General features: G+C 37.1%; 1 protein-coding gene across 2 annotated transcripts; it reads left to right on the plus strand.

Moving 5' to 3' along the window:
- The first annotated feature begins 3,312 nt into the window (after positions 1-3,312).
- Positions 3,313-10,969, plus strand: LOC136283885 (serine/threonine-protein kinase Nek10-like). Of its 2 annotated transcripts, none has more exons than XM_066173420.1 (10): positions 3,313-3,450; positions 4,362-4,466; positions 6,243-6,309; positions 7,074-7,201; positions 8,089-8,149; positions 8,710-8,747; positions 9,234-9,318; positions 9,866-9,907; positions 10,499-10,576; positions 10,902-10,969. In XM_066173420.1, exons 2-9 carry the CDS (start codon positions 4,417-4,419, stop codon positions 10,562-10,564), a joined length of 537 nt encoding a protein of 178 aa, XP_066029517.1. In that variant the 5' UTR covers positions 3,313-3,450; positions 4,362-4,416; the 3' UTR covers positions 10,565-10,576; positions 10,902-10,969. The 2 variants fall into 2 exon arrangements, with proteins under 2 accessions (XP_066029517.1, XP_066029518.1); XM_066173421.1 differs by lacking the exon at positions 3,313-3,450 and adding an exon at positions 3,812-4,019.
- The last annotated feature ends 4,577 nt before the right edge of the window (positions 10,970-15,546 follow it).

Consider the following 15,546-nt stretch of genomic DNA (forward strand, 5'->3'; position numbering starts at 1 on the left):
TGTGGGTTTTTAACGTCGGTTTAAAACCATGAATAGAGGCCGTTATCATCATTATTATTATCATCGTCGTTGTTATTGTCATTGCCATTATTATTATCATTTTTTATTATCATTATTATCATTAAAGGACCAGACCTTACCTCATATTTTACCGTGTTTTCTTTTTTTAACCTGACGCGTTAATTGTCACAGAAGACAAGTTCGGTGTTAGAAACGCCGACGAAAGGATTTTTATGTTCAAGCCTTCTGGGACCTCTGCAAACATCTTGCATGCTCAAATCGCCCACCGGCTCAAAACCCGCATGCCGCGCCTTTCCTGTCGCTGAACCCATGAGAGCCTGCTTGCTGTCTACCCTTTGGTTATGTCTGCCTCGTTTATCTTTTTCTTGGAAAGCTTCTTTTTATAATTGCTATAATTATATTTTACAGCAATATGGACCAAATGGAGATTAATGCCATGTGCGCATTGTCGAGTCTCAAAACATGTCAGTGTTATATGAGAAGTAGAATTCGTCGTGAGGAACACCCAGAAGAACAGAAAATCAAAATTGCACTTTCAATTCACTGCATTCATGAAATGGGACATCATTCAACAAGATGATACTAAGAAATATATATCAGAAACAATTTAATTAGATTTGATTGTTAATCTCGTGAATCTCACCTTAAATTCCTGAGTTTTAGTTTCCCTGTACAGGTGCGTTGAAATCAATGGTGCCTCGATCCGTCTAGTGGCTGTGAAAGTGATATCTTTCAAGTCAATCTTTTTCCGTTTCTTTTTTCGAAAAGTACTTTTTGCCATTGAATAGTAAAAAGTGACAGAATTGAGCTGTAAAAGGACCACACCGCTTAACAATACTTCGCTCAGTGAAGACCCTAGCATAAGTTTCCTTTGACCTTTGGTAGCGGTTGCGATCAGCTTCGATACTTGCAAACATTGACTTTGTATTGGCTATCTGTTTTACATGCACGAAAGATTTCCTTACTATCCGCAGGGGCCCACGACTTTAATCTTGCGGTAGTTGGGGAGTTGCTCACAAATTCGACGTCTACGTCTGGCTGATTTTTTTATTCTTATTCTTTTTTTCACCTCTTCTTCTTCCTGTTCTTTTTCTTGTTCCATTTTTTGCGTCTTTCAGTTCCTTTTATTGAAGTAACAGAAAAAGTGTGGGGAACATGCAAATTGTGCAAAATTTGCGCCTAGAGGGAAATTACACCTACCTATATACCAAAAAAGCTCACGAGTGAAGACTTGTAAAACTGCCCCTTCTGAAGCCAAGGAGTGAAGTAACCATCCCAGACAGGGAGCTAGATTGAACATTTTTGGAGACAAACTAACTCACAATACTACTTCACAAGACTTGAGAATGGAACCTTTAAGAGGCTGGGAAGGACCCTAGTACAGACCCGCGAAGTCGTGAAGGCGAGAAATGAAGACGGATTATAAGAACATCAGCAGGATGTCATGTCAGCGGAGGCACGACGCACCGGTGACGATGACGATGACGATGACGATTCCACCAGCACACATATTTACAATCATCTCAGCAATTCAGAAGGAGAAATTGATTTCCTTGAGAATAAATCGTGTGATTCCATTTCTTCCATATCGACTTAGCCAAACGTATACGTTATATATAAGGGACGATGGGATGGCTTTCTAGGATTCAGAAACCATTAAATGAGTGGTATGTGATCACCTTTTGATGACGTAAACAGTAAAAAATGATCATTCTAAACTTGGAATTTCGAAAACTATTTTCAAATCTTCGAAGAACTTAAACATGTATCGAACACACTTTATCAACATCTGATTCAGTTTTATTAGTTACTATTCCATTTTTCTTTTCCAAAAATTAACTAATAGTGAGACATTAACAGCAGAAAATTCTCTCCGTTCCAATTGCTTGGGTGCTATGATTGCAATGCCCGTGATTCGTGATGTAACTTTGAACTTAGGACACTACGGACACGTTGCGTGACTCATCTTATGTGCTGAGAATGAAGAGCGATGGTAATTAAGTTTCCCAAAATTACAAACGAAATGTATGGCAACTGACAGTTGTTTCCACTTTGCATGGCGCCATTTTGATTGTTGCCTCACAGGAGATAACAGCCTTCATCTCACAAAAGGGGCTTCAGCAAAACTGTATCAATTCAAGAGCGCGCAAGTTAATGGAAATAGGGTAGTTTTTTCGTCTATTAACTGTTTTGGTTCCCGTTGTACGAGTTGAATTGTGAGAGAATTCTGAGAGCTAATTAGCTTCTTGTGGTACGTCATTACGTCACGCGTGTGCGAACGGGTCACTTAGATGTTTTCCAAAATGGGGCCTTTCATTGTTGAATTTTTGGTACATTAAAGGCAGTTTTCGAAGGGTTAGGTTACTATTTGGAATCTTTTGATGCCTTTAACAATTAATCCTGAAATAATTTTTTTTTTCTCTGTGATAACTATTTCATGGGTACCGCAGTGTGAGCTGTTCCTTCTATTTCCCTAAGAAAGGAGATTAAAGAATGAGCTCTGCTTTATGTTTGTTTGTTTGCTTGTTTTGCCCTCATGGCAAGGTGAAATAAGACTGGGTTTTATATTGAGTTTCTATATTTTAAACATGAACCTATTCGAGTCGATCATTCAAGCCATAATTGTGGCATTAAAGTTGCATCATAGGTCACGCAACGCTCATGGAGAGTTGCGTGACATACTAAAAAAGAACAACTTCGATCGAGACTAGCGTCTGCCTCAGATGCTTATAATATTAAAAATAGACGTTAAGATGAAATAAGAATTTCTTGAAAAGTTTGATGTTAAAGATGCTTGTGAATTTCTGGTTGTACCATTTTGATAGTTGTTCTCTCGCTAGATATTTTTGTAGACGTATTTGAGATTCGGTGATGTTGATGATGGACAGGTAGTGCTAAGTTTTCATACTGAACTTCAACTTAATTTCAACCTTGTTATGCGACCAATTTCTTACAATTCATTTTTTTTAATTTCTGAAAAATCCCCCTTTGCTGATGAAATATTGATTTCTTTTTTCGCTTTTTCCCACGACACTAGTCAATCGGACAAGATCAATACTGACGTAATCTTTTTGAAGTACGGTAGTACGTATTTTTAGAGAAAAATCAATATGCGCCCTCCACTCTTCATAGCTTAATTATTTTTCTGCTCAAGAAAGTGGCTATGTTTAATTATCAACTTCACAATGTGTAATTCTGATTGGTTGAGATTACGCGCCATTGTCCCTTACCGTTGTTTGATTGGTCAAGTTGTGACAATATTTTTATTGAGAAATTGACGTTGCTTTGCTAATTTCACGAGCAAATTTTACGGAGCGAACCTGAAGTCGCTTGATGATGGAAAATGCCGACTGAAATCCCTTTTGTCTGGCGTATTTTTACGCTGCCAGGCCAAGGAGGCAATCGGTAGATGCGGTCGCTAAAGTTGTGGTTAGTTTTGCTGGTTTAAAGATGCATTTTTATCTTTACCATTACAGGTTAATTTGGAGATCATTTGTGGAAAGTTTTGCGGATGACCATGGTTTCATTCTGCTTCACAAATCAATTTTCTCTTCCGAAGGTTGTTTAAATCCTTTTGATTATACGACCTGTTTTGATGCAAAGAATTAATTTCTCAGATATAGTGTTGGTTTTACGTTGTATAGCAACTTAAAATTTTGATATGACGCAGAAATGTGACTCGATCCGTCGATCGGTCGGCAAGCTCAGTTAAACCACAACAATTAGGCAAGAATATTAAACACAGGGAAGCTACACTTTTAGAACTTTCATAACATAGATTAAACGCACGATCGTCTTTAAAGGGTCACTGTAGTATATACTTAGAGGTGAAATCGTTTGCATTTGGTTAACAACAGACAAAAAATCGACCTACGAGGTCATTTCCTGTCGATTTTGACGTATTTCCTTTCGACGAATCGAGTTGAAAGTTTTTGTACAATACCCGTAGAACAGCGAGTTTATCATAGCTGTACTCAACTCACGTACCTGTATATTCGGTGAGTCTTTAAATTCTAGTGAGCTTTTCAAATTCCTTGCGATCTTTCGGCGAAACAAGATCTTAGTTAGAGTTTGGTCGCGAGAGGTAATAGAGTAAGTCTTATGATAGCTGTGTCGACGTGTCTTTGGTCCGTTTGTTTAGCCAGTCGGATAAAAATTTAATCAGGAAAGTTTGCTGAATTTCCCAGTTTCCTAACGGTGGATAATCTACGCATGATCATCGCAGAAATTTGGAAATGTTGTTCTTTATAAAGACTAGTAATTTGAATGTTTATGTTGTCGAGCAAGTGGAAGCCTTCCGTAGAGCGATCATATTTTGTGTATGATTATAACATCAACAGGTTTTTGGTTTCGTGACCATGTCAAAAGAAACCCCAGGACTCTACTAAACTCAAAATGCCTGTGGAGGAGAAGAGAGACAAGGCACAGACATCTACAGTGAATAGGTAAGTTGTCCAAACTCGCTTCAAAAATTTTTACCTCGATTTCAAGTACATGGGTTTTTCGGTTCATGTCAAACTCGCTACTTGCCAGAATGTTTACGGTTTTCATACGGTTTACTTGACCATATCTGAGTCATTTGAAAATTTGAGAAGGAAGTCGTTTTTATTCAGGAGTTGTCAAGGAAAAGACTATTATGTAAACTACAACATCATTAATCACATCTTATTTTGCCCAAGGGTATTTACTAATTTTGCGAACGTGTAGTGCCAGTTGTCGTTTTCGTTTGCGCTTGATTGGCGCTAATTTGCATTTATTTCCCAAAAGCGCCTCGAGAAGCATTTAAGTGAGAATTACTGTGTAATGTGTTTCTGCATGAAAAAAAAACCTGTTCTCTTCCTGAATACGAAAACGTAGACTTACAAAATAATATTTTGATATATTGGATGTATCAGCTAGGTACCTCAGGTATCCATTAGGCAAAGTTTTTCTATATACTTCGTTAAGTGGTTTTCAATCATATCGATCTGTCGGGGCTCTTCTGATGAAAGCTTGGAGCGTCCTTTTTTTTTTGTTTGTCGGAGTATTTCAAACAATTTTATTTTAGTTATGAAGTATTGTGTAAATAGACTGTATCTGAGAATAATAACCGGGGAACAGTGAATTTAACTTGAATACCAAATAGAATCATTTGGTGTGTAACCGCAAAATCTTTTCTCTTCGTATTTAAATAGGACGCAAATTCGCTGACGAGATTCGTGAATTTTAATTCTTCGTATGTGGTCGGGTTTTTTAAGAAAACTGACAAAGATGTTATAAATATTTCTCTGTGGGAAAGCTGCAAGGGGTTGATGTGATTGAACTTTGTTCTTCCTTCGTTAATTTCCGACACATCCACAATTCAGCACAACAGTACTTGAATCTCTTTCCGTTGAAGGAAATCATGGAGATACAATAACTTTAGAACCTCCTGGTAGCTTTTGTGACTCCAACTGAAATATAAACACATCCCTAAGAAGTCTATGTTTTGCTCTCAAAACAAATAAATGGCAATCTTGAAAGATGCCTTTAAAACCCCTTTTACATAAAAGCATTTAAGTTTAGCCCCTAACTTCACGGGTGGATTGATATTCGGTATGATAAACATACTTCAAATTTTTACCTGGAGCTTAAAGGTTAGGAAACTTTGGATTAATCCCATTTTTCTACAATTTGATGATTGAATACACTAAAATGAACTGGGAAAATTTTCCCAAATAGTTATTTGAACAGAGAAATATAGAGATCTGGATTAAAATTTGACCCTGGGTTGGTGCTAATCGGCCTTTGTACAACTGGGCCCTGTACATATATGTTACTATAGACTAAGTTTTTTTAAAATTTTATGCATGAGTACCTTCATCATGCATAAGATTAGCAAGTGATGTGTACCCTAGAAAGACACTTTTGTAGGATCAAAAAGATAATCACCCTTGAAAGACACTTCTAACCAATGCGTAGATTTTCTGATGTTTGCAAGAAAAGAAATCTGCAGCTAGAGTCTACCATAAGAATTGTGTCTGTAAAATGAGTAGTAACCCAGATAAATGTAAAACCCCTTCTTGGCACTCTTGTTTTTGCAAGAAATGTCAAGTACATTACGTCAAATGTCTTTCAGCAGAGTGAGAGTTTTATTTTGCTTCTTAATGTAAAAATTGAGATCTAGCGGCTATGCTATAAGGTATCTAGTTGATAACTTTAACAAAAAAAATAACAAATCTTTGTCTCTCTTTTCATTTCAGGGAGAATGAAGAAAAAGATTTATCCAGATTGTTAGACCTGCTAAACACCCCAGCCAGCAAACAACAGGTATATAATGTTGTACATACTATATTTCCTCAAACAAAAAATCATTCTCCAACTATTACACCACCTTTTCTATTGATTAAGTGCCCCCTATTTTGATCAAAATTTGGATAAGTAATTGAAGGTTTATTTTAAGAAATGTGGTACAAACTTCATCATCATCATCATCATCATTTATTTGCCATTTTAATATTACAAAAAAACTTCCCCAGCATTATAGTTTGCAGGAGGTGAGGTGACCCAGGAAGCCACTGGGCCTATGGGAGAGGACACCTCACTCATACATATCTAAAAAGAATATATGCTGCAAATGTGTGGCTTGGCCATTTCAGTGATTATTTAAGCAAAACTCTGGCATTTTCATCTTAAAGCTAAGAAGATTTGACAAATGAGTGACTGAAACAGGAAGAGAGTTCAAAATTTTAGAACCTTGGTAGAGAATTATAAATTGCTAGAGATTTGTACAACACAAGTGTGTTTTGATAATTGCTGGCTGCTCTGGAACCATAGCAGTGAATTTGGCTATTTTGTTACAAAAAGATTGAGAAGTAATAAAGCATGAATTTGGTGATTTCAAATGGATTGATTTGGAGAGTATGTAAAATTCCTAGTTTGGAGAATAAAGGAGTGGAACGAACTTGATAGTTTAAATTTGGTGATAGCCCACATAGCTTGCCTTCAATTTTAAGATGCTCAATAGGAAAAGTTCTCATTTTGGGCTCTTCATTGGAACTTTTGAACTTGTATTTTGACCCTTTACTTTCAAGCTTCCTTCCATCTCTTGGATCCCAGATGAAAATCAGAACACCACAGGTAATCCATGGGCTGGGCAGGCAAATGGAGTGTTACCCCATCAACACCAGTCAACTGAAGCTCTTGCTTTGGAGAAATTCAGGTATATATAAATTGGGATAACTTGGTTTTTTCAACTGAGTTGACAATGTAAATTGGCCACAATAAAGAGTTTCTGGGGTGAATTTTTAAGCCTTAGCTCTTTGTCAGAGCAGTGGTCATACATGATCAACTCAGTTGTTAAAACCAAATTATTGTCCCATACTCCCCCACGGATGCAGCACTTCAGTTTCTTTAGGAACTTATCCCCTTTATATATAAATTGGTTTTTTGGTTGAATGACTTCTGAAATTTGAGTTTTCTGGTATTTACTGGAATGCATTTATGGTTTGCCTTTAACAACTTTTGACTTTCAAATGACATTTATTTTCAAGTGACTCTTCATTCTAAACATTACCACCTAAATAGTTTGAAATTTCTACTGCTTTTGTATAGATAACACTTATCAGCTAATGATTCTTACCTTGCAATTAGTTAAAAATAGAATCCAAACAAAAGAATAATACGCGGTTCTGTTACTCACAGTAATGCATCATTTGATCTGAAATGAAATTATTCAAGAATGACATGAATTAAAACAAGAAAAGTGGAATTCATGCTTGTGATAGTCAAATGTTATAAAACATGTGTTTTGTGAAACAAACTTAACTATAGATGTTTAAGACTTGGTTGGGAACAAAATCAAAGGCTAACTAATGATATTAAGGTATTTAATGTTAGTTACTTAGTAATACCATCTAATATAATCTTATCTTTACTAAGCCATTCTTTTAAATAAAAATGTTACTGGTAATGTTGTAGTTCTCTTTTGGTGTGCTTGTGAATGCAGGCAGTGTTCCTGCTTTTGGTAAAACTTGCTGCTGATAATTTACAGTTGTATGCAAGAAAATTTATTTCTTTTTGTGACAAGATTCTCCATTTAATCAACAGCTCCAGGTACCAGGGAGTCAGGAATTTCAGTTCACATGCCCTCAGCAGTTACTTCAGCCAGGTCAGTTAGGAACTTGGAGCTCAATAGAAGAGTGTTATCTATAGCTTACAGCACTGTTATAAGTATGATACATTTCTATGTATAGCATGCAGTTATCTGGTTTACATATGATATAAACCCACCCACTCTTTCACTTTGGACACGAGTATCCTATTCAGAGATATAACTGGCAATCTCAAGGCAGCTTTTGCATGCCAGCTTGGTTGTCAGTATAATATTAGATCTAATTGACAAATGAAGAGAAATGAAAATGAAGGTACTGTGCCTCCTGGTACAGTCTTAGATGGTAGTGTGTTGGAAAAGAGGTGTTGTTGGAACTCATGGGTATTTCCTTGCAAATGTTGGGATGCCTTTGATTATATTCTGGCATTTGAGGATATCATGGGGGCATCAAGAATTATGTAAAAACCCCATGACTTCTGTTTACTCAAAAAGTGGCAAGTGTAAAGGATTTTTATACATTGCTAAATGGTGGTTTTCATCTATGTGAGGATAGTTTTTGCAGAAAAACAAGTTCTTATCAAGGACAAACATGACATGTTTGTGGTCTTTCTATTTAGATTTTCACAGCCCTTGTAAAGCAGCGAGTTTGCTACCTGTGAGTATCAGTGTTACAGTGAACAGTATAGACCTTTTTCAAAATGGTGGGCGTGATATTAGTCTTTAATGCATATGCAAATCAACCTTCCTGGTCTCACATTAGCATGAAAATTATTGCGTTTTTCAAACATGTTGTCAAGGCCAAAAAGGCTAATTTTAAAGGCTAAATTACATGGAATTTACAAATCCTAGAGAATAACAGTTAGGTACACCATTTATTAAAGGGGCTTCTGGTCTATATTTAGCATCATACTTGTAAAAAATGAAAGACAAGTGGGACAGATTTAAACTTGCAATCTTCACAAGATTGAAGGGACAATTTATGAAGAGTTGTTAGAAAATTAACTTAGAAGGAAATGTTTTTATTTGACATCAGTCTATTTTTAGATATTATTTTTTTGCAATCCATTACTAGGCATGCAAATAATTAGCTGATCACAGAATTTGTTGTTTTAATTTGTCTTTTTTTTTCTGTCTCAATTAGGGAGTGGATTGAACGAGTTCCTCCAGAAAATATTCTGAGAGTGCTAATATGCCTCAGAATGCTTATGAGGGACCACACATTTCAGGTAATTACAACTGAACAAAGATTTACGGCATGGTCAAACTTAAAATAAAACCAAAAAAACAATGGTGTCTTAGGTCTGGTTTTTTGTGTTGTATGTTGGAAGCCTTTGAACAAAGCACCAGTATTGTTGAACCTTAAAACAAATTGTGATCTCAAGTTAGGGGCTCTACATTTGGAATTTCAGCTTGTCTTTTAACAAAGTCTAATAATAAACTTTGGAGTTCAGCCGCAGAATTTGGAATTTTTAAGGATTTTCATGTCTCATGTTTGATTAGGTTTTAGTTGTGAGGTCTTACCTTTCAGGGTTCATACTCGAGTTTTATTTCGACCTGTTATGTGGGGGGATACCAAGGCCTAATGGTCAGTTAATGTAGGTTGTGCTCAGGGTGCTGAGGTCTTAGCTACTACCAGACTTAAACTTACTGCACATGTACATATTTACAAGAACAGTGCCCTAGTTTTTTTTATTCATGATGTAAAAAAAATGCAATGATAAAATATGAATGTTTTTTCATGAATTGGGAATTAATAATTTTCCCTTTTTACAGGTTGAATTTTTCAATCTAGGTGGTGTGAAAGTCCTTGCAGAGGTTTGTTTGTTTTTAGTGCTTATATGAACTCAACAAGTATAATTTACCAACAGCAACACAATAATAATATTAGTTGATTTATTTCTGAATATAAACCAAGGGTGACCTCTTAGTATTTCACTGTATAACTTGTTCCAGGAGGGTGATAGACTGCAGCCATTTGAAAAAAAATTAGAGCATACAGTTGTATGCTCAATCATACAATAGGGTGGCCTGTTATCAAAACCAGTTTGAAGAGAAAAATCCACCATTTTCTTGGATATTAGGTTGGCAGTTACTGATTATGCACAAGGAAAGGAACTTGGGTCGCAGAAGATGGACAAGAGTACCAGCTTATCTGTATATTTACGCGAAGAATGACTGGGAAAAAATGGGACTAGTTTGCTGGAAAAAAAATTCAGCCTCATTATTAACAGACTTAGATTGGTCTGTCATTTTATCGAATATATCATGTACTCACTGTAGTGTTCTCCTCCCATTGTGTACTTGATGAAATATCTTTTTGTGAAGTTTTGTTGCAATGTTGTCCGAGATCCAATTGTCTCGGGTTTTTTTGGACACAAATGATAATTCTCTCCTGTTTGTTATCAGAGGCTACAACTATTGACTGAAAGTTATCTTGAGAATGGAGAAGAGCATTTACTGTTGACATTCTGAAAGAAATGACAAGTAAGGATCTTACCATGAACATTTAGTTATAATTTCTCTGTACTGTATGGCTTTGGTTCTTGTTTGTCATCGTGTTTTAAGTCTTGATGTGTGTGGTGTAGATGTGCATCCATGCACGGGAGTAAAAACTGGTACTGGCAAATGGTCTGAGAACCCTGAAAAAATGCGGAGGGAATGTGGAGTGGAACTAGTATCACATACAGGGGGAGTTGCAATTCCTGCAAGTACATGTTCCTGTAGTCACCTCATGCTGGAGAAACTGGGATATGCTCTTGCATCAAGCTAATGAGTCTTTTTATGCTTATGTGATATCTTTTTTTTTCAGACATTTGTCAGAAACTTGCTGCAGATGGGAGCAGAGGGAGTGGCTTGTGGAATGTTGTACTCATAAGGTACATGTGTATGTAATACTCTACAAGAGTATTTTTCAAGTCTGGCAACAGCCATCACTGAGTACAAGCAAAAAGGAAAGTTATGGCAAACAAAAGAGACAGCAATTTTCAGAGGAATCTAATAGAGGACTCTCTTCAATCCATGATTGCCCACTAGAAATGCTTGCAAATCACCTTGCCTTTTGCTTTGACAGGGCACCGATGGGCTCCCCTTTCCACCCTACTCCTCCCTCCATCAGAGGTGTCTCATCATTTCATCTATGAACCTGATCGTGTAGAAACGGTACATACACGCACATTGCGTTAGTATGTGTAACATGTGTTGTACCCAAAGGACATGTAAATGCTCTACCTTGTATTTCCAGGCTCTTGTTCTTCTGTTATCTGCTAGTGATGTGAGGGTTCTTCATTGTTCCTTGTATGCCCTGATGGGCTTGGCTCAAAGGTTAGCTTTATGTAGAGATCAGTTTAACATATCTTATATGCCATTCATGTTGTTATGAAATAATGCAATTAGGCTTGTTAAACAAAAATGTAATTTCTTTGATGCATCATTCATGACCATATTACACATGTACAAACTTTAAAGTGCCAAATTGTGCAGGGAGGCAAGTTGCTCTGACTAGTAATGTCAGACAGTGATGCATGACCATCAATGTTGTGTTATGCTTTGTTACATGGTATCCTCAGTTCCACAGTTACTTTTTTTGTTGTTTTTGTATTTTGTAAATAGTGAGAGACCCACGAGCTCTGATTGGTGAATTGAATTGCACAGAGATTCTATTAAGAATATTACGGGAATATGACATCCTTTCCAAAACGTAAGTTATGTGTATGTGATAGAGGGTTTTCAATCCCTCTTGACATTCCTTATGTCTATTTTCAGTCTTATGATAGGTCTTTTGGTCATATGATTTATTTATTTATTTTTTTTTAAGGTTCCTTGTGAAGGTTGGACTCTTATTTACTTATCAATGCTTTCTTATTTGCCCTATGTGTTATTTTGATGAACAGGGGATTCCCCAACTCTCATATGTCTTTCGCATCAAGTTTTTATTAGTCTGGCGGCTGGTCTTCTGAGAATATTGTGTGCTGACAGCAGTATCAGAGAGCAGGTTAAGGTCTTTGATTAATCCCAATTTGTCTGAGGTGAGAGATGCTTCCTTTTAAGTATGGTACCCTTCAATCAAGTTGGAGTACAACCTCATTTAAAACAATATATCTTCTAGAAGTACATTTTTGTTGTGTATTCCACATCAAAAGAAACATTGGGAAGGCTTCTTTAGGGTCCCTTTGTTCATCATGATACCCTTGGATAGTTTTTTAGACTGACTCCCATACGCTTCCCAGCCACCCACCCCCTCTCTAACTTTCATTGGTACATTCCAGCTGTTAAAAATTCACGACTAGAGTTTGATGACCTATCCTGGGTCCTTGAGGCGCGACACAAAAAAACTGCGAGGTGTTTTTTTTAATATTGTAGAGGTGATGTGTCTTGTCTGAAAGTAGCCCAGATTGTATCTCTAACATAATCTATGGCTCCAACAATGTACAATTTTTACAGTCTATTCAACCAGTATTGTCATGCTTTTCATTCAGCTTGTAGCATTGTGACAAATCTCAAGCTTCTGTGGAAACTTGGTACGTATATAGACGGCCAGTGCCATTGGGGGGATTTGGAAATCCTCCTACTAATTTTTACTTTCAGGTAGGACACGGCCGCATTGTCACATTGCAACGTAATGTAGATTCCCACTGCCTAAAATACTTGTTTTTTGGTTTACGCTATTGTAACGGTACGGATTAGTGGTACAACTGTCTGAAGATTAGTGACTATTCTAGCCAATGGAATTTTCCACATCAGACCCGCCCTCGCTTTTCTTGGTGGAATTACGTTACTTATGGTCACTTCTTCAGTAAGCAAGACCCTTCCAATATTTAGTACTAGTATCCCTTACCTGTCTCCACATTGTATTTGGAATTTGCCCCTGTGTTTTAAGACACAAAAAATATTCCATGGTTTCATAGTTCTTTAAAAATTGCTCATGACGTCTCTTCGATACTGATAATGTAATAATCTTGATATCTCGAGGAATAACCCACTATTTATCACCCCTGTTAGTCCGAAAGTGGGTTCACACGTTCCACAAGCTTTTTTGCTTATTTTTAATGACAAAACAGTATTTATCATACCTGGGCCAGGCTGATACACAAACCTCGAGTCCGTACACCCCTTTGTAACGAGTTTGCAACACTAAGTCCCGTTACCAACAAACGGGTCAAAGCATATCAATACATACATGATCTTGGAATTTTCCTCTAAGGGACCTTGGCTGGCGTAAGGGATTAAACAGTTATCTCGTTGCACACCCTCTGACAGTCCAGTAGAATACTCCATGCACTAGTTGCATGTATTGAGAGACTTTTTCTATGCTACGGCGCAATCGGCTATATTGCTGACTTTTCAAACATACCTACCTCGTCCCCTACTGCGTAGTCTGCCCCTTGCTAATAACAGCAGCCCACTTTTCTAGAGTCGTACTAACCAGAGTGATACCAAACAATAGGATACAGTTCTTAATTACTTTGTCTGTTTTTTGCAGAGATCGGAAGCCGGAGTCAGGCGCTGAACAGTGAGATTATATCTGGGTGCTCTGATACCAACGTTCCAAAAGCATCCAATCAGTCGAAGAGGTAAACCCTGCAGCATGTATATGTAACGATAGGGATCTTGATTACATGGGCACCAGTTGCCATGAGTCACATATAAAACTCTGTCTCTTTAAGCATGAATGCCCATTTCTATTTTAACGCGAACCCCATACTTGTAAACACTGTAGGCTTGTAACCAGAAGTCACAATCCATTAGTGTAAATGTACCCGTGCTCATGGGTCACTAGTCCACATAACAACAATGCAATTCTTTTCAAGGTCAAAATATATAACAAGTAACTTATTTAGTAGTTTTGATGTCAAATGAACGCGAAATGGTTAATTCATTGAGTGAAAACTCCTTTTCAAATATACAACATTTATACTAGACGAACGAGGCAAACATTGATTTAAGTGATGAGAGACAGTTGTTAAACACCAATGCAACACAAGCTATAGGGCATAAAAGTTTACACATCACTGGCTGTTTGGTCTCTTGATTTAGGCTGAACCTTTGACAATCGAATATACATGTACAATTTAAATTTTACTGCAATATGCGGCACTGATACCTTTTCCAGAGAGTAAAATTGCATTTGTGTTGTTGCTCCCAAGCAGACTGACGGCCTGATTCTGGAGAAGATTACCAGTGCCGTTGAAAATTGGTTGAGTTATGCGAAACCTTCTTCCCCCACCCTATCCTCCCAAAAACAAAAATATACAAAGGGATCGCAATGCATGGAAAATATATAAACTGGTACACATGTAGATCTCCGTGCAAGCCAGTCAGCATTGATTTGAGGGATAGGGATGAAGTAACATTATTTGTTCTTATAGGAAAATGTTGTGAGAACAAAATGCGATGCTAATATTTAAAAATGTTCAAAAAGTTTATGTGAGATTGTAACTTGGCTTTTCGGGGGGAAGAACTTTTTAGTTTTTTTGTTTGTTTATTTTGGTTGGAAGACTAATACTTTGTAAGTTGCGGAAACTTTTGTTTTTTTTTTTTCTAAAAACCTCTTTCAGGAACCTTCTTGTTTGTAGTCATCTGCAACCACATGTAGTTCATAATGGGCCAACTTTCAGTTAAAAATCGCGATGAACTGATCTTAGTGATTGTTTTTTATTTTCGAGGGTTAGCTGTGTGCTATTGCCCCGACTGAGCTTGTTGTAAATGACACAGAATGTGACACGCAAATTGTGCATTGGTGGTGGGAGTGTAAACTGAATGTTTTCTCTTCAAAAAAGAAGCCAAATCTTACCTTCTGAACTGAAGTCCATCAACACGAGGCTTGTTTAGAATTTATTAAACGTGTAACAGGAATATCCCCAGTTACATCCGGAAGGTGAGTCTTATCCAGGCTCTCAACATTCAGAGAGTAAATAAAGGTTCTTCAGATTATTTTCCCGGTATTCAGTTATATTACAAGGGGTAGATGACTGTCGAATGTCAAAGCAATTATTTTTAGGCCTAGGAAACAACAACTCCTGACCCGACGAGAATGGCAACTGGGACCTATTCATTCAAAGCTCCAGAGAACAGGGGGTACCAGGCCACCGCATCTTTGCAATTAAAATAAAATGTGTGACAAAAACTCCAAAGTACTAGTAATTACATAGCTTATGCTTTTGTTATCATATAACACATTACAAACAACAAAAGCGTGACGTCGGCAAAATAACACAAAGCGTGTTACATCCTCTAATTCCCAACTGCTGGCAGTGCGATCTCTGTGGAACCAACAGCAACTACTAGCGGTCTGTAACTAGTGGTGCAGGACGCATTTTAACTAACGTAAAGCTAGCGTAATAATTGTATGGTAAATATTCTTTCATTATTGGCCGTGATACTACTAGGTTAATTAAACCGAAGCTCGTATCGGTTTTGTATAGTTATCAACTTCGGCACAGCCCCATACTACATTA

The sequence above is a fragment of the Pocillopora verrucosa genome, chromosome 10, assembly GCF_036669915.1.
Source record: "Pocillopora verrucosa isolate sample1 chromosome 10, ASM3666991v2, whole genome shotgun sequence".
NCBI lineage: Eukaryota > Metazoa > Cnidaria > Anthozoa > Scleractinia > Pocilloporidae > Pocillopora > Pocillopora verrucosa.